The sequence below is a fragment of the Calonectris borealis genome, chromosome 2 (genome assembly GCF_964195595.1).
Source record: "Calonectris borealis chromosome 2, bCalBor7.hap1.2, whole genome shotgun sequence".
Classification (NCBI taxonomy): Eukaryota; Metazoa; Chordata; class Aves; order Procellariiformes; family Procellariidae; genus Calonectris; species Calonectris borealis.
In genome coordinates this window covers 52,437,557-52,456,173 of record NC_134313.1, presented here as the reverse complement: position 1 = coordinate 52,456,173, position 18,617 = coordinate 52,437,557, and the positions used below count along the sequence as shown (strand labels likewise).

General features: G+C 42.3%; 1 protein-coding gene across 1 annotated transcript; it reads left to right on the top strand.

The window, feature by feature from the left end:
• The first annotated feature begins 845 nt into the window (after window positions 1-845).
• On the top strand, window positions 846-6,940 carry LOC142078815 (histamine H3 receptor-like). Its single transcript, XM_075141939.1, has 3 exons — window positions 846-1,379; window positions 4,014-4,180; window positions 5,928-6,940. Exons 1-3 carry the CDS (start codon window positions 1,091-1,093, stop codon window positions 6,708-6,710), a joined length of 1,239 nt encoding a protein of 412 aa, XP_074998040.1. The 5' UTR covers window positions 846-1,090; the 3' UTR covers window positions 6,711-6,940.
• Window positions 6,941-18,617: the final 11,677 nt, after the last annotated feature.

Here is an 18,617-nt window from a genome sequence, read left to right as displayed (position 1 = left end):
TGTCTGTTTGCCATGTTTTATCATTCCTGAGGTCTCGTCTGTTCCTGTTGCCCTACACCTTTTGCTTTAATTGCTCTTTACAATACATTTCTCTTTGTTCCCCAAGACAGGATCAGAACACCACACCTCCCCTCCCCACATCATGTCCACCTTCTCTTTCCTTGTTTCTTGCCCTAGGTCTTCTCAAGCACCCAGCATTACGGCTGCAGTCTGAACAGCCGGTCGCAGGGTGTGCTGCGGTGCCACGGAGCCGGTGAGCTGTAGGCATGAGTCACAGCCGTGGCCTGCCGAGTTCTGTGCACTCTTACCAACATAAATGAAATTGTGATAAGGAAGGGATACGCCTTCTCACACTTGCAAAGGACCAAGGGTTTGGCACTTTGTAGAGTGCTTCCAGCTTACCCGGAATTACTTGGGAAGTGGAGGATTAGATGGGCCACGCTTAAAAGGTCCTCCAAAGTCCAGGTATTTGGTTTTCTGTGCCCAGGGCTAGACTTGCTTCTGATTAAGGTGAGCTGAAAAGGTATTGGTGATACTTTTGCTGTGTATAACTGAATTTTAAATGCTCTGTAATCATCAGCATTAAGAAATACACATCTCTCTTCTTAACTGTAAAATTTAGTAAGGGGTATAGCAGCAAGTGTAACAGTGCCGACATTTTACTGTAGGAGAAATAGAATTGTAATAATTTAAATCCTGTTGACCGCTGGGGAAGTGAAAATGAGATCCGTTTTTAGCTTCAGCAGAATTCAATGTGTAAAAATGCTTACACAATGCTAATATGCAAACTGCTTGACTGTGAAAAGAGTTGTTTTCAGACTAACTTTTCTGACCTCAGTAGATAAGGATCAGCGTTCAGGAGAGAAAGAGATAATTTATTTTAAAGTGTGCACTTACTGGTGCTTATGAGGTGTCTTTTTTATAGATTTTTTTTTCAGGCCAATACGTGCACTCAGATCAAGAGACATTAGAGTCTTGACATTGAAGTCTTGTGATCCTTTGTTTTGATATTGTGAATTTTTTTGGATGTCTCAGTATTCAGCCTATCCTGATAATAGGTTTGTCTCAACCTTTTGGATATCGCGGCCAGATGGGCATTTCCTCCCAGACTGAACTGACCTGGATATGCAACATGCACAACGGCACTGCCGAAACTCCGCATACGGCTGGAACGTGTAACGAGACTTTGTCCACACGGCCACCGAGCTCCGAGTTTTCACTGGGAGTGGTGGTGCTGCTGGCTTTCCTCATGGTGTTGCTAGCTCTGGTCACCATCCTCGGAAACGTCCTGGTGATCCTTGCTTTCATCATGGACAGAAACCTCAGGCATCGGAGCAACTATTACTTTCTCAATCTTGCTATTTCTGACTTTGCAGTGGGTAAGTCGCAGCCGTGGAGGCACGTGCTATTTGTTTCCTAGAAATCTTAGGAGAAGCAAGGGGGTTTCTTTTCTGGGTGATTTCTTCTACGAGAACTATTTCCCAGTTGTATGTCTAGAGGAAGGGCAAGGCATGGTGGAAACTGCATTAAGTGTTTTAGCAGCCTATTATGTCTCAAAATATATTATAATGAGAAATGCATCCTTTTTTCATATAAATACTTTTAATGTTGTGTCAGGAAAAAGGGGCAACTATTGTATGTGAATACCAGTTGAAGGAAAGAGGTTATGATTTTACATTTGTTCCTCCTGTAAGGTCACACACTTCATAACACCCTTATATTTGACAGTGTAACTGTTTTCTTACACAGCTATCTATCTGTGGTACATTCAGGTAAATGAATGACTTCTCTACATAGTACTAATGGCTTATGAGTGTATTACACTACAACAAAACACTTTACCACTACGGCTTTTTACTGGCTTCAACTCAATGCAAGATCAGATGGCTTGCCTGATGCCAGCAACAGCCTGCTGGTACCTCCCATCTGTTTTCCGTATTAGTCCCCTCTTCCCATAGTGTCACTGCAGAAGCCCAGGAGGGCTCGCCCCTGGAGGTGCCATGGATCCAGTCCTGGCGGGTGATGCCAGGCGAGGAGGTGGGGGCCATGAATGCCTTGTGCAGCACTCCTTCAGGGTTCAGGCCAGGGAAACAGCCCATGCAGCAGAGAAAGCCTGACAAAACCACGGTCCTGTGGAAAATGTTCCAGCAAACATCTTGACTTGAGGCTAGCAAGGAGGTATTTCTGCCCACAAGTGCTCTCTCTTCAGGACAGTCACAGAGACCAGTATTCACTAAATCATGTGGAAGGAAATAGCACTCATCGACCTACTCCGCTTCTGGCGATACTGTCCCTCCTAATTGCTGTTCCTCTGCCAGTGCTATGCAGTGAAGTGTATTAGTTTAGCCTTTAAGATTTTCCTTCATTTATGCCATTTATAACCTGTGGTCCCTAATTCTGGGGCTCGCCCCATGGGGCAGAAACCAAACGATATGTGTGCTGGAGCCTTTGCTTTCCTGCTGCGGGCAGACAATTTGCTAAAGCTGCCATTTCATTGCTCAGGTCTTCTGCAAAAGTCTGTTTCTCCTCATATCTTACAGTTTAATCAACAGATTTAAATATCTACCTTCTACATCAGTTCTTGTTTGTGGCTGGTGCCACATGGAGTCTTAAATCAGCCAAGAGGAAATGATTGTTATCAGTTTTATGTTGGCCTATAGACCATGTAAATCTAGGACTTTGTCTCTGGGATCAGTCAGAAAATGCTTTATTTTCTGAAGCTGCTGTGGTATTTTTTTAATTTCTTAGCCGTCTGGAATCTTTGCAGTGGCATGTGACTCATGTCTTTTGCATCCTCTAATTAGTAAAAGTGGGAATAGTTTCAAATATAAATGCTTAAAGCCTGGTTCTTGCATCTGTATTTATATCTATAGCTAAAAGTAGTCATTACTTTTTGACATAGTGCCAAACATTGATCCCATTGAAGTTGATGAGAGCAGCAGCTGTCATCAGCAACTCTGAAAAATGAGTATTTCATACAAAAGTGATGCTGCTTGTATTTAAGGTATATGTTAAAACAAGCCATCAGTATTGAAAGCGCTGTGCGCATTTGCCTGTTGGTAACAGTCTGTCAGCTCTTTGCCCAGAGGATCATTGTCAGTGGGCCACATCAGCCTGGATATGTTCAGTAACTTCTAAGATCTTGATGGACATATTGAAAAAGAATAATCTGAAGAGTTTAAAATGGATCTTGAAGCTGCACATAATTTTATATTTGTCTCTAGCGGACCAGCGTTTTCAGGAAGGTAGCATCAGATATTGCACCATACTTTTGAAAGAATATAGTGGTAAAATGAAGTTGCTGGCTAAAAAATAAAACACACACATGACTTTTTTATAAAAGTACTTCGGTGGAAGGTCTTTTGAAGGAAAAGCAAATGTAACAAACCAAAAAATAGTTCTGGAGTTAATCTCAGCTGGAGAACTTGCATGAAATTAAAACACCTCTCAAAAGTGGGAGAGGGTTTCACACCTCTGCTGTGTTTGCTCTATCTTTAGTAGAAGGGGTTTTCAGATACCACAGAGACTGTCCAATATGTTGTCTTTAACTTACAAATGCTAACCAATCTTACATTAATAACCGACATTAGCAACATCTGCAGATGTGTTTGGGGGAAAACTCTAACACAGGTAAAAGACTAGAGGATATACAGGGATGAGGTTACATGTCAGAGCACAACCACAGTGCATATATGCTGCAGCACTGATTATATATCTTTAGAAACCGTAACTTGGTTAGACTGCAGTTTTCTTCTTCACCAGATCCTTCTTAGCTGATTTGCCCTGAGCTTATTCCCAACAATCAGCTTACCCAAATATACCAAGATCTAATACGTAGAAAGTCACCGTCAGATTTAATGAAAATGTAAGAATTTCTGTATATAAATTACATATTCACCTTTATAGATTTATTTTTTTTAGCCAAAGGCCAGAATAGTGTCTCTCTCTGCTTCCAGAAGTACCATTTGCAATCCATATGAACTGCATAGTGTCTCTGTGGTTGCTTTCCATAGGTGCATTCTGCATGCCTCTCTACATCCCTTACAGCCTGACGGGGAAATGGCACTTGGGAAGAGGCGTCTGCAAGCTCTGGCTAGCTATGGACTATATCCTGTGCTCAGCGTCAGTATTTAACATTGTTCTTATCAGCTACGACCGCTTCCTGTCAGTTACTAAAGCTGTAAGTACCCTGTTTATAGTTTCTCTGATTTTGTTGCAAGATCATTGATGGATTATACTGACCAACCTTTGCCAAATTGGTGAGTATAAGCCCAAATTTAATTGAGATAATAGCCCTCAAAAATGTCTGGCATGTGGAGATTATTAGATATTTGCAGCTAGTTGCGGTGAATATTCTGCATTGAGCGTCCTCCAGCCCAGAGCTGGTCAAACAGGACTTTTCTCACAATTTCTGCTGCAGGTTGGTGTTGTGCTACTGCTTGAGGGAAAGCAGGCTGAGGGGTGAAAAGGGTAAGGCCTGATAAAAAGGAGCCTGGTAAAAAGGGGATAAGGAAAGAAGAAATTTGAAATAAACTGGATTTGGGTTTGGACCTAAAATCAGGCATGGGAGGAAAAGGCAGTGGGGCAAAGGCAGTGAGGTGAAGGACACCGGGGAGGATGTCTAGGCCTGAGACGTGTCCCCAAATGTTCCTGGAGAAGATTGGGAGCAAGAGCAGAGAGGACAGAGAGTGGGACAAGGGGTAGACTGCAGAGTCTGCCTGCAGACATGTGGCAATAAACTCTTCTTGGTGCCTGGGGCAGAACCCCAAACTTTGGATGCACTCTATGTCTCTGCTCTCTGCAAAGCATCCTACCCATCATACGTGTGCTTTATGTCTTGGTTCATGCTAAGAATGGAGACCAGAATTTCTCACTAGTCACTCTGTTAGCTCAAGTTGCAGAGAAATGTTGGGGAGAGCTAAAGGTTCCAGCTCTTTGGTTATGTATGAGAATGTCAACATAATGTCATATGATAGAATTTCAGTTTTATTTTCATTAAATATAATTAATTTTACTTATTATACTTGCCTTTTTATTACATTTTATTATTTTATATTATTTTATTTTATTTAAAGGAAAAAATCTGGGAAATCAAACACCAAAACATTTTGCACATAAGAAACATTACACTGGAAAGCCAAAGACTCAGCATTTACAAAGTGCAAAATTGAGACCACCTGTGCAAATGTAGTTAAGACCTATGGACAATTGTATGATAGTCTTTAATGACATTAACTCATATTTTTTTTTTTCAATTGGATATCTAAGCTCCCAGAATTACACATTCACCCTGTCGTCCTGTGAAAGGGATGGAGCAGGAAGATATCTATCTGTTCTGCAACATATAGTGGAAAATATGTACCGGCCCCAGCATGGGGGGAAAAGGAAGAAAAGGGATAATTTTGTGGTTTCATCAGCTAAAGGCTGCATTGCAGAGCTGGAATCTATTCCTACCTCCTCATGAAGTGTGCAATAAATAATTTTCTCAAAGGTGGGTGTTAAATATATGTGCCACATTTTCTGTTGAGCACTGTGACGCATATAGTCCTATTTGCTTGTAAAATGCTTTAAAAAGCAGTGCAATTGTCAGTGAATGAGAGTCATGTTCTGAACAACTATAAAATGCTAATTACTCTGGCACTTCAAACCACAGATGTCTCAAATAAGGCATACCAAATTACTAGGTACTGATGGATGATCATGTTTCATCACCTGGGCCAGGACGCTAGCACACTTACATTAACCTGTAGAGAGACACCCCTGTGTCATGTCAACATCAATGAATTAAACATACTTGGGTGAGCTTCACCTGATCAGCATAGCTGCAGCTCTGAATTACCAAGCACTCTAAGTTCCTCTCCTGCTACTTCTCTTGGTTCCAAAACATGTCTCTACAGGTGTGATCTTTTTCTTTTTTTCTCTCACAGGTATCTTACAGAGCCCAGCAGGGAATAACGTCCAACCCTGTCATCAAGATGGTGGCCATCTGGGTCTTTGCCTTCCTCCTCTACTGCCCAGCAATCCTCTTCTGGGAGCACGTGGCTGGACACAGCGTGGTAGCGGCGGATCAGTGCTATGCTGAGTTCTTCAACAACTGGTATTTCCTCCTGTGCGCATCCACCCTGGAGTTCTTCGTGCCGCTGCTCTCGGTGACCTACTTCAATGTGCACATCTTCCACAACATCCAGAGGCGCCAGCGGCACGGCAGCACGCAGGACTGCGAGCCTCCAAGGAGCGGCAGTCTGTCCTGGAGATTTTGCCTCTTGCCAACACCAGGAGCATCTCCTCCATCGGAAACAGAAGACAGTGTTTCTTCCTCCACAAGGCCAAAGAAAGAGTCTTTGGTAACTGAGAGCTCATCTCCAACCAGAGGCAATTCCGTAACCCCAGAAAAGGACTTTTCTGTTTCTTTCTGTTCAAGGACCGGGTCAAAACTGCAGCGGGACAAGAAAATAGCGAAGTCGCTTGCCATAATTGTGTGTGTCTTCGCAATCTGCTGGGCCCCATACACTTTGCTAATGATTATTCGTGGGGCCTGCCAAGGAGCGTGCATCCATAACTCCTTGTATGAAATAACCTTTTGGCTTTTGTGGCTCAATTCCTCTCTGAATCCATTTCTTTACCCTCTCTGTCATGTTAAATTTCGAATAGCTTTCATGAAAATATTATGTCCCAAAAAGTTTGCAACATTGAGATCAGGCTCTTTTTAGAAGGAAAAAGGAAAAAAAGGCTCAAGAGGAGCTGGATGAGGGACGTAAGTAGCCACAGTTTGAAATTAGAGTTAGTCTCTTCCAGGAGATTAATCTAGTTAGAAAGCCTAGATAAGCCTTCCCTGAAATATGTCCTCCTTCAGACAAACATGCATGCCCAAAGTTTGTGTACTTTTCCCAGCTATTTCAGTTGGCCAGTTAAAGGATATTGCCTCTGTCTGACTTTCCCTAGTAGTCTGTCGACATTATCTTCATTCTGGTTGTTGAAGATACTATCTTCAATTGCAGTACAGCTTATATTTATGGTCACGGGTGGTATTAGTTAAAAATATAATACAGTTGGGTATTTGCTGTAAGATCAACAGGATTCTGAAGTTAACATCTTCTCTATTCTATTTCTTTTGAACAGTTTGTACTGGCTTCAGAAGCATTTTTTTCCTTATCATAAAACATCCAGTTAAGTTATGATTTTTGTTGTCAGGCACATAGCAGGATTAATTCCTTTCACTAAGGGTGCTCGGACATCAGGGGAATACAGGGACTACTTTTAAAAACTCGAGTGAAAGTGTTCTCTGCAGAAAGGCATTACTCTGCACACTTGCTGAGATGCAGCAGTAGAGAATTTAGGCGTGTAAAGCATTTAGGCGTGCGTCTCCAGCTATTCTTCAAGAAACAAGCCTTTTACAGCTATAGTTTTGAGAGATCATAGGAAAGAGTAGTATTTGTTCTTACTCCTTGAGGGAGAAAATCTGCTGCTGCTGGCCCAGGGGAGGATGTGTGCAGCAGTCCGAGCGGCTCTAACGCTGCATAGCTCCCTCTGGATCGTTTTGTGACTCCCAGTGATGCTCTAACCCACACTGTGAAAAATGCTGGTCTTACAAGCCCTGCTCACTTCCAAATATGACATAATGCACAGGGACCAACTCCACTCCACACCTGAGCAAATCCCCATTCGGTTCAGTATGCCAAGGGGCAAGCAGTTCGAATAATGGAGAAACAGGCTAAATGTGAATATTATATCTCATTTGTCCTCTTCTTACTTCTTCTATTTCCGTTACAAACCAATCATTGGAGGTTATGATAAATGGGTAAATTTCTAACACACTGTGTAGGGCTGTGTTTGGTTTGCTGCATGAGCCAGGAAAATGACTGACCTTGATGACTGCCTATAGTATGTGCGGTGACTTAGCTGAGAGGTAATCTTCTTTCAGTACGCAGTTTCCAAGCTGTTAAGGATTATTTAGTTCACAATTCTGGAATTACCAGGTACTAGGTCCCTTACTAAATAAACAGTGTAACTCTTTAAAATATAAATAGTTTCTTTTTCTCATACTGTCAATAAGTATAAGGCCAGCAAATAAATGGAAGAATAAATACTAAAGAAATGTGGGCAGTAGTGGATGTCCCTTTTATCTTCTGTTTTTATTTAGTGTATATTCATATAGTATATTAGTATATTTTACTTAAGGCTCTTCTGAATGTTCTCCTTTTGGGCTGAACTACCACTTCATCACAGTTATTTGTCTTGCTATACTGTATGATAATCTAAACTCATCTACGTACACAAATTACACATGTATTCACTAATGTAGGAGGTGTCTCTCCAACATGAGCTGAGAACAGTAAAAGTCTATGGAAAGTACTTCAAAGACCTGGTTTTTAAATAGAGCTTTGCTGAAGATGTTAATCATGGGATACAATCTATGAACCAAAAATAACATAATGCAAAGAATGTGTGAAAGAGATGATACATAAATTTTTTTTGAAAACTTAAAGGGAAGAATCTCAATTTTGATATTTTAAAAGCTTTTTAAATGCTAGGAAACACTGATGGGTAGTCAGCCTTTTGGGAATAAACTTGCCCAAGATTCAGGTGTGAAGTGCTGAGGAAGGAGGGTCATTCTTACACCTGCAAGTGGAAACATGACTGTGAGTTCAGTGTCAGGAGAATGATGGCCAGGGACACAGCCCTTATTTGACTGTCTAATAACTAATAAAAAGCTGCATTATGACAAATACGGCAAGAAGATGTACTTCTGTTGACATTATCTCCAGGCAGACCAGGTGATTACCTAGCCTAGCCTGGTCTTGTTCCACTGTCATACTCAGCTGTTGAGGTGAAAAGGTCTTTCCTTCTACAGACTCTGGCCCATTATAATTTCCTTTGATTATTTTTTTTTCTTTCTGTGACATTTCTTTTTGGATTAACATAGGCTAAAATGTAAACTTAGGAAGCCTATGGTGTAACTGAGAGGTTTACAAAAGCATATTGGCTCTTCTACCTCCTCTTCAGCATTCTATGAATACACTTCTTATTTGTTCTTTAGGATAGATGTAATCTTTTTAGTTGATGTCTAAACAGCACCAGGCATTATAGGATCTTGGCCAATGAGCTGGGCTTGTAATTACTGCTAAAAGTCAACAGAGATATCCAAAGCAGGTCAAAACACAAAACACAAGTGCCCACTACACCCATCTGTTTTCTTTAAGTGCAGCGTGTACCAGCTTTTTGCCCTGCAAAGCTTTTGTCATTCTTTTAAAATGTAACTTGTAAATTCAGTAATGTTGAACATGTGCAAATAAATCCTTTTGTGTCAGCCTTAAGATCAAATGGCTCCTTAATGCTTTATAAAACATGTTTTTGATAGTGTTAGCAATAGCGAGTTAAAGATCTCATTCTGGTTAGGTCATCAAAAGGCTATCTATGAAATTAAGCCATTGCCACGTGTAGACAAGGAGACATACTCTTATACCTATGACATGTTATATTTTTTTTGTTCTTTCTCTTCCTTGCTCCCGTCTCTTGCTTGCTTCTCGTACCAGCCTGGTCTCTGCCACAACTGGTTGGTACAGGCCAGAACAACAGCTGAACGCTGGTATCAACAGGGGCTTATTTTTAAGGAGCCTGAGGCCTTGTGAAGTCTGCAGTAGTGCACTGTGCAAGGCCTAGGAAAAGCAAGTTGAAGTGAGTTGACAGAAGATGCTAGGCGCAAGCCTAGCTCCTCTGAGGGGCAGTGGAATACCTAACGCTGCCTCCATTTGGGCTTATTTGACGTGTTAGAAGTTGCCAGAATAATTATTCTAACTGGACAGTGCTTCTCAAACTTGGTTTTAGGGGCATGGGCAGACATTTCACTAATACCTCTGGCTTATTTCTGGCACCCTTTGCAACTGTACTGGCAAATAAGTTGGGAATCTAGTTGCTCTTGTCTTCCTCACTTTTTGTGAGCTATTGTTTGTAGGATAGAGGAGTAAGAAAGAAGCTGATGGCCAAGAAAAATGGCGTGGTTTAGGTGAGGGGTTAGACTAGTCTCTTTATTCTTCTGATGTAGAAGTTATTTCCAGCAGAGAAAGAGACAGGATCTCTGTACATTGTACTCCTTATCCTTCAGCCAGGCAGCAGAAATAGTGGGAACTGTCAGAGGGAGGGTTTAGTTCAAGAAGGTTCTAGCGGACCGTGTGTCCCTGTGGAAGCTGCACAAGTAAGCTGCATTGCTGACCTAAGTGCCTAAGTTCTCCCTACACCTGCTCTGAACTCATGGTCAGTGCAGGTCCTGCAAGCCATGGCATAGGGTCCGCGCTGATGAAAGGCATCAGTAAGGGTGCTGGTTAGAGGGAAAAGTTAGAGGGATATTGCTGTCAAATGCAAATTTCACTTCTCCCTTGGGTTGACAGAACCGTATGGGCCTTTTCACATATGCATTATTTGGTAAGTGAGAGTGACCAGACAACTTCCTTTCTTTCCTACACATTAAAAAAAAAATCCTGTTTCAAAATACCAGAGTAAAACTTTACTTTGAAGTAGAGAATTTACTTGAAAATTGCTATGAAAATGTGTGAAGAAAAAGCTTATATAAACAAAATTCAGATGTGTATCTAAGTGCAAAAGCTAGAGTTGAATAAAAGACAGTGTCATGCTTTTTAGGAGGAATCTGTCCGGATTCTGGAGACATGGCTTTTTAGTTTCATTACTGAACAACAGCATAATCCATCATAAAAAAATCATCTTTGGGTTCTAACCAAAAGAACTGGTGAAGGGAAGGACCTCTTGCTGAGCAAATCTTAGTCAAGAACAATTCAGTCTTACTGCTATTTTTGCGAGAGCCCTATGGGCACCCAATAGGCCTTAACTGCCATGACAAACCTCACCTAGACCCTCACCACCAACATCAACCTCGGGCCCTGGAGCACCATGAGACTGGGGGGGTCCTGGTCTGAGCTACGTGAGTGCCTGTAGGCTGCTCTTAGCTCTGTCTTTTGCATTCTTTTTAGGTTTTGACTGGACTTCTGAGATTGGCCTTGGACCCAGCTTGTCACCTCATGTTTGTGTCATGATCTCTCCCAGCCATACCTGGGGAACTGATATCGCTTGCCTCTCAGAAGGAAATCACACAAGTGGTTTCCAAGCAAATCCAGTCTGATCAGGGGCTCCTGAGGAGGTTCCCGGCTCTGCCTGACAAGGGTCTCTTGCCTCTTCCCCCAAAACAATTACAGATCCCACCCTTTCTTTTTATTTTTATCAGGTTACCATGGCATGTTGTGCAGTGCTATCCTACTACTTTATTGTTATACCCATCTTCCCTTACTATTGCATCCTTCAACACAGTTTTTTTCTTTGCCACCTCACCATATTTCTTGTATTCCTATAGTACCTGGTTTCCCATCTTGCAGCAGATAGTTCATGTTCCTCCATATTGTTGCAGTGCCTATAGATTTGCTACAGCGCATATTTCTGTGTGCCTTGCTCAACAGTTCCCCAGGCATATTGGTACAGCTTTTTCACTAAACATATCATAGATCTGATTGCTGTTCTCACTCACGTTACTGTTTTCTTTCTCATTTCCTGTACTGTAAAAATATCTTTCTTTTTAAGAGATCTACACAGAAATTGAATATTCCTTGAGTAAAACCTGTTGTTAACGTGTTAGCAGTCTAACACAACCATAAATACCTCCCCTTACCTTATACAAACTTTACCATTCATAGCCTACCTGCTGTGAGGCTGCTGTAATTTTGGGGTAGAACACAGGATCCTTGCATATCATCACTAAAATGACAGTGCTGCCTTGTCTCACAAATGCCAAAACTTAATGACCTCTGTACCTAACAAATCCAAATAATCATAGGTGATTCCCTTTGATGGTGTGGAGGTTCTGGCACACTATTTTGTAAGGGTTTTGAGAACTTGGATTAAACATGATGTAAAATGCAATATTTTTATTTAAGACAAAATTTAAAATAAAAAAAACCAACCAAGATCAGAAATGAATAAATTTTAAGCAAAGAAACACAACAGATGTATCCAGACCAGAAAAATTCATTTCCTCTGTGTTCTGGTTTTCTACCTGTGTGCCTCTAGTTTAAAAACAATGTTTCAACAGCAGTGTTAATGAAGGGAGTAAGAAATAGCTTTCCTAGTGTAAATGGTGTAAAGTGTTATAAAGTAGAGTGGCTGGATTTGTGTATGGCAAAGCTGGAACAGCATCATATAATGAGAGAAGATGAAGTTCAGTTTTTTACTGTGCAGAGGGACGGCTTTCTCAAACAGAGGGGAAATGAAAAAAGCAGACTGTCTCCTTCCTTACATCACCAAATCTAGGTATTGCCTTCCTAAGACTTTTCCCCTCTAGCTATTTTTTCAGGATCTGGCTACTGTATTTCAAGCTGGATCAAACTTTCTTGCCTTTAAGTGTTTGCGCAGAGCTCTGATCTTCACTCGTGTGCATACTCGCTCACTCATTTTCTCTCCTTGATAAACAACTCTGCCCAAAGTTTTTATCTTCAGTATGCTTTTTTTTTTTTTGGTAGGAACTCTCCCTTATCACTATATCTTTAAAGAAGAGCATTCGTTAGACCTATCGGTTGCAACAAGACTCAATACAACCAATAGTGACTCTTCGTCAACGTGCTCTCTCTTGAGCTGTGGAAACATTTTAAATCAACTGCTCCCCTTCCCCCATTTTCTGTAGGACAAGGTGCGATGGTTTGTGTTTGTCCCCTTCACACCGGTGTCTCTTGGTCACCCTACCTAGGTCTGACCGAGGAAGCAACACAACCTCCCCCTGAAGATCATGCTTTTATTTCTGTGTAGGTGCCTTGTAAAACAGGAGGCCAGCTTTCCCCCGCCACCTGTATTGCCAACGAAATGAGAAGCTCCTCCAGAGCATGATTTAGAAGAGGGGTCTGACTTAACCCCTTGAGACAGCAGTTGAGAGGGCCTTTTCATCCCCTGGTAGGCTTGTGAAGGCAGGAGCTGGGAACGTATCGGCTGGTTTGCCTTATGAGAGCTTCTCACAGAAGCCTGATATTTGGCATTTTCCTCTCGCTGTTCCAACCGACGTGCTCCTGCAGATGTCACTAGTGCTACATGGTATTCTTAAACCTTGCAAATCCGTGGGCTTTTCAAAAGGTGCCATTTGTATGTACCACCCTGCGCGATATGACACCAGCACCTTTCTGCTAGAAACGCCACCAGATCTGTTATATTACATTTAATATTTACTCTGCTGCAGGAAAGATTAGAGGTAGGGCTTATTACCTTGGCAAAGAAAGGGAGACTTTAGTCATACAGATAATCATAAGTCAGCGCAGGACTTCTTGCTAAGTTGCCCTGCATAGAAATCATCCTGTGCTCTGCATTTAAAACAGAGCCTTATAACTCCCATGGAAAAGGAGAGAGAGTCATACCCAGCTGAGAGCAGGTCCTCAGTATTGGCTCATTGAAAAAATGTGTTCTCTCCTCGTGACACAAAAGGCTTTGTTCTCATGGTTGCTTTAAGGCTATTATTAGAATAATGGACTAATGGAATAATGTGGACTGCTGCTAAAACAGCCGTCCGTCTCTCCTACCCTTCCTGCTGTTGCTGCTGCTCCTGGCCCCGTGGTCCTGCCTCCCCGCCACCCTGGGTGAGGGCTTGTGCAGCTGCGCAGGAAATTCGGTCTAGGGGCTGATCCAGGTGACAAGTAACTGTTTTGGTCTTTGGTTGGTTAGTTTAGGGTGAGTACCTTATCTAGCTTATCACACAAGCACAGAAGCGCTAGCTGCTGGTGTAACAGAAGGGGCGAGACCTCTCCCTTTGTCTTACTTTTGGGTCAGCTTAAAGTAACGATGAAGCTGCAGCTTTGGATATGAGTACTTGGATATGTTTCTCAGTCATTTTCTACAGGTCAGAGCTTTAGCTTGGCTGTCTTGGTAAACCTCCAGTGACATTAGCAAAGTTGTGCCAAACTAGAACAGAGTAGGACCTTGCCTGATCTGTATGGTGGACAACTTCAACGAGATCTGCTCAGCTGGGCTTTTGGGGATGGAGGACTTCCCCAGTGGGACAGATCTCAGTTCTACTGCTTTCCCTGGTGTGCTAAGGGTCTTAGCAACTTTAGCTCTGTCTTGAGCCCTTTGTATGGGGGACACCGTAACTGTTAAAATTAGTGGAGTTCCCTGCTGAGACATTTACATTGAACTGATTCTGCCTCTTTTGACAACTGACTGCAAGTAGAGTCAGTCCTCAAGTATATACAAAGACAGTATGTCAGTGCAAATGCCTGCGTTACAGGACATGAGCCAAATTAATTTCTGGAATAATGCCATGGAAGTTAACGGGTATAGCCTCTGAAGTTTAACTGTTTGCATTATTTGTATTATATTTCAGTAATAATTTCTGGTGTACGCAGATCAATCATTTTTTCAACCTGTTCTACTGTTGCTATTTCAAGTTAACTCATTGCCTGGCTTTTCTGATATTATACTGACAGGCACACTGTTTCTTCTCTGTTCTCTGTTGGTGGGTTATTCGCACTGGTTAATGTCGCAATGCACTGGTTAATTTTTTCATTATCATACATCAGGTTTCCTTTGCCGTGTTCTGCCTGGGCAGTTGCCCCTTTGCACCAGACGACCGGGCTAGGTGTATCCTGATCGACAGCAAACAGCATTGGCCTCTGACTCACCTCCTTTTACAACCTTACACCTAGTGTTGTACCCTTCCTCTCTACCACGTTGCAGGAACTGGAAATGGGGTCCTCTGAGGATCCGCGTGTAAATGCTTATTTTTTTCTTGATGAAGAATGGCAATATTATCTTTTTAAATATTCCTTCCGTCTAGCCTGCAGGTTTATATCTTCCTTGCTACTTGAATCTGTGCATATAAGAGATTGAAGTAAGGGCAGTTTAAACCAAAACTGAGGCAAAAATGTGCTTTAATTTCCTTCAGAGATTCTTGCCATGTCCAGAGCTTAGGCCCAGGTCTCTGTGCAAGTTATTTCTTGTGAAGTCATGAGATTTGTTGCTCCTTGGTATTGTGGGAGGGCACATCTGCACAGGGAGGAAAAGCAGGAGATTAGGATTAAACTTATTCCAGCTTTTGAGCCTTAAAAGAGAGACCTAAACTCCATTGGCGAGCCAGTGTGGAGAGCAAATCACCAAGGTATTAGACCTGCAAAAACACGTGATGCTGCGCTGAGGAGCTGCTTTGTAATTTAAAATATAGAATAAACCCATGATCAACTTGGAGAGGGCAATGAGTTTTCAGATGGAACTAAGGAGGTTTCTTCTGGTCCCTTGCTGACCAGGGCAGGTCTTATTAGGGAAAAACGCGTCTAATTTGATTGGGCTCACAGGCTGAAATCAGTGGTTTTACTGACACTCACACTGATGGGACTTCAGGCTTCCAGTGACAATGGGATGTGGGAGAAGAATGGCACTAAAACCGTAGCTTCATTTGAGGAGTGACTGTGCATTTTGTTCCTGTTGTACTGGGGTGCTGGAGCCAGTACCAATGGTCAGCTCCAGGGGAGATTTGCTACTCCTAATTTGGCAAAAATATTGTTTACTTTTTTTAACTGTTTAACCTGGAATATCGAGCAATAAAATGCATTTTACATACCAGTGCTCCAATGGAGAAAAATACATAATCTCTTTTATGGATGAATAGAAGACACATAGACTAGCATACACAGATCGCTGGCGTATCCGAATGTAACATGTTGAATTGCTGTACTTTTGTTTGGACCACACAGATCTTGAAAGGTAGAAAGGAGAAGCCTGAACCAAATGGGGGATGTGAGGGGGAGTAGTTAGTTGCCTATTAAAACAGCAAACAGGCAAAATCCCTCTGTTTTTGGTGGAGATCTTGAGCCGTATCTGAATGTCTCTTCTCACATAGCTTCTTAGATGCTAGAAAGGACTGTCTGAAGATCAGCTGAATCAATTAGCACAGAAAGATCTAGCAGACTTCTTTGGATATATTTTTCATGAGAAAGGGAACCAACAGAGCAACAGGTGCGATTTTGTGCTATGATATATCCAGTTCTGGGCTGGAAAAGATCTGACAGGTTAAATCGGGTCTTTTTTTTTTTTTTTCCCCAAATTTGCTAGGTTTTTAGCTAAGTTATTTTTAAAAAGGATGTTAGTAACATGGGTGTAGTTTATTATATTGCTGGGGTTAAAAAAAGGTTTCTCTAATTTTTGAAATGTCAGCTGTGTAAAGAAATATCCAGAGAGGGAAAAGTGTGTGTTGGACTTTCGCACTGCTGATAATACCACAGCTTTATGGTCAGGTCGAGGAGAGGGGACTACCTCACCTACAGGGGAGCAACTCAAAGTCTCTCTGTAGTGATTAGTATTCCTGGAGCGAGTCTGTTTATTTCTGCACCTGAAGCCACAAAGTGTTCATATAGGCCATCGCCTCCTCTCCTTCCTCCCCCTTGATCCTCCCAAAGCACAAATCACCAGTGTAAGAGTTCCCGTGGGTGCTTTTTGGTGGACCTTGCTGTTAGGATCTTTTCATCTTGGATTGTCTTTCTTTCTCGCTTCAGGCCATTAGCCTTTGCCTTGTCCCCTTTGACTGCCCTGCATAATTCCTGCCTCTCCATGGCTCTTCCCAGTTTAGATTCATTAATTGAAAGGAAAGCTGCTACCATGGCCCAGCCACTTGAAGGCCTGCTGGTGAGCCTGCAGTGGGGCAGCAGCCCACAAAGAGAAGCGCTGCGTTTCAGACTAGCCTGGTGGCTCCTGCCATCAGCTGGGCTTTGCTGACAGTCAGGGCACTTCGCATCCAATTTAGCTTTTCTAATAGGCAAAAAGGGCTCCACAGCTATGAGGTGAATTTGAAAGCCGTGCCCTGCCCCCGAGAGAGGAGGGCAGAGATGCGAGGTGGGCAACATAGCACCATGCCCAGGAGGCACCTTTCAGGAGCTGGTACCCTGTGCACGGGGACCTGGATGGCCCAGCCTGCAGGGGCTCTGATTCTAAATTATCTTCATATGTAACAACAAGCACTGAGGGCAGGTTTGCCTAACTTACAATTTTCCTTGGGCTTGTGAGTTCAAAGCTGGGCAACGTCCTCCGATTATTTTGGTTTTGCACTAAATTTCAGGCTTTACAAAGAAAGAACTTGATTTTTTTTGCCTGCAAACTTTTGTTTGGTTCCTGCTCCAATTTATAGCCAAACAGTACTGACTCCTCTTTAATACCTCAAATTACTGCTACAAATGCTTTCTCAGGAGATTTCCAGCCTATAATCTGTTTATTTGCTGGTCAAGAGTGAGTTTGGTTGAGGTGTTGGCTCGAAGGGTGAAGCAGAGAGACAAGGGCCAGCACGGAAGACCTTTGGCTGAGCACATGCTTTGGCTGAGTCCTTAGGCTGCCCCATCACCCCTGCACTGAAGGCACCGCAGTCCTTTTTCTCTGCTGAGCCGTGAATTCCCCCTCCTTGCAATGTTCAGGGTGGCTCCAGTAACAGGAGCTGCTAGTCCTTTAAGGCCTCTTTTCTTTCCTTCTTTTCCTTCTCTCATCCTTAACTGCTCTGGACATCTCTTCAGTGCTGGGGAAAGCAAAATTCTCTCTCCATCTGTGTGGTTTTGTTAAGGGAACAGAAAGAAGAAGCAAAGCTACACTTTATTTACAACAAAAGATGTGATAGGAGGAAGTACAAGGCTACTTAACACTAAGTAGGGAAAGTAAAGTTTCTCTGGAAAATGAGGGAAGATTTGAAAAAGAAAGCAGAAGACCAGCTGCAAGCCTGTTTATGTTTCACAATGTTGGCGACTATTGTGCCATGTGTGACTAAAACCCCACTGAAGGAAAACAAAATGATAGAGTGCAGTTATTCATAAGCTTCTTCAAGCTTCAAATACTGTGGGATGCATTCCTTAGTCATAAAAAAAAAATGCTACAATATAATTTTACTATTCCTTTTTATAGTGGTCCCCAATCTCATAAATGACAAAGAGGGGTCCCCAAACTTAAGGGATGTCTGCAATGCAGAGAGTGAACTATCTCTGAAGTTTGAACCTTCACACGAATGCAGACTGCCTTTGTGAAGTCAGCTGAGAGCCACATTCAGTCATGACATTTCTAAAATCGCACAACTTTTTAATAATATGAAGTTTATACTTTTATTTACATGCTTAAGTTTAATAAATATTGATCAGATTAATGTTTGATACAGCGACACAGGGAGTTTAAGGTCTTTTATTTCAAGGTCTTAGGCGAGCTAAGAGTTTAAGGTGATTTAAGGATTTAGATCAGTAGAAAATAATAAATTGTCTTTAAACCTTTAACGCAGCTTAGCTGCAGCTTTGGAGGCCATCCCTCAGATATTTTAAACATTTTAAGGCTTCCTCATGAAGCAGAGATTGCTTCAAATCCAGCATGTTTCAAAGCTGACTTGGTTATATATTATGTCCCTCTCAAAGTGATCTATGCCACTGTTACCCAAAGTTTAATTTTTTCCCCCAAACATTCATGAGTTTAGGGATGCTGTTAGCAGTTTTCTTATGGCTTGGTCTTGCAGTGTCACCCTTGCAGGTAGAGTACCCGGCCCTGAATGGAGCTCTCCTGCTCCCTGTTGTTTCCAGCTTCTGTGAGAGCGGTCAGCTGGGAGAAAAGGCTGAAGGCATCAGTAGTAC

Bases quoted from the DNA above. Each gene is read 5' to 3' on its own strand.
- LOC142078815 (XM_075141939.1), top strand. From the start codon at position 1,091: ATGGGCATTTCCTCCCAGACTGAACTGACCTGGATATGCAACATGCAC. The intron at 1,380-4,013 runs GTAAGTCGCAGC...TGCTTTCCATAG, and splicing joins TATTTCTGACTTTGCAGTGG to GTGCATTCTGCATGCCTCTC. The intron at 4,181-5,927 runs GTAAGTACCCTG...TTTCTCTCACAG, and splicing joins TCCTGTCAGTTACTAAAGCT to GTATCTTACAGAGCCCAGCA.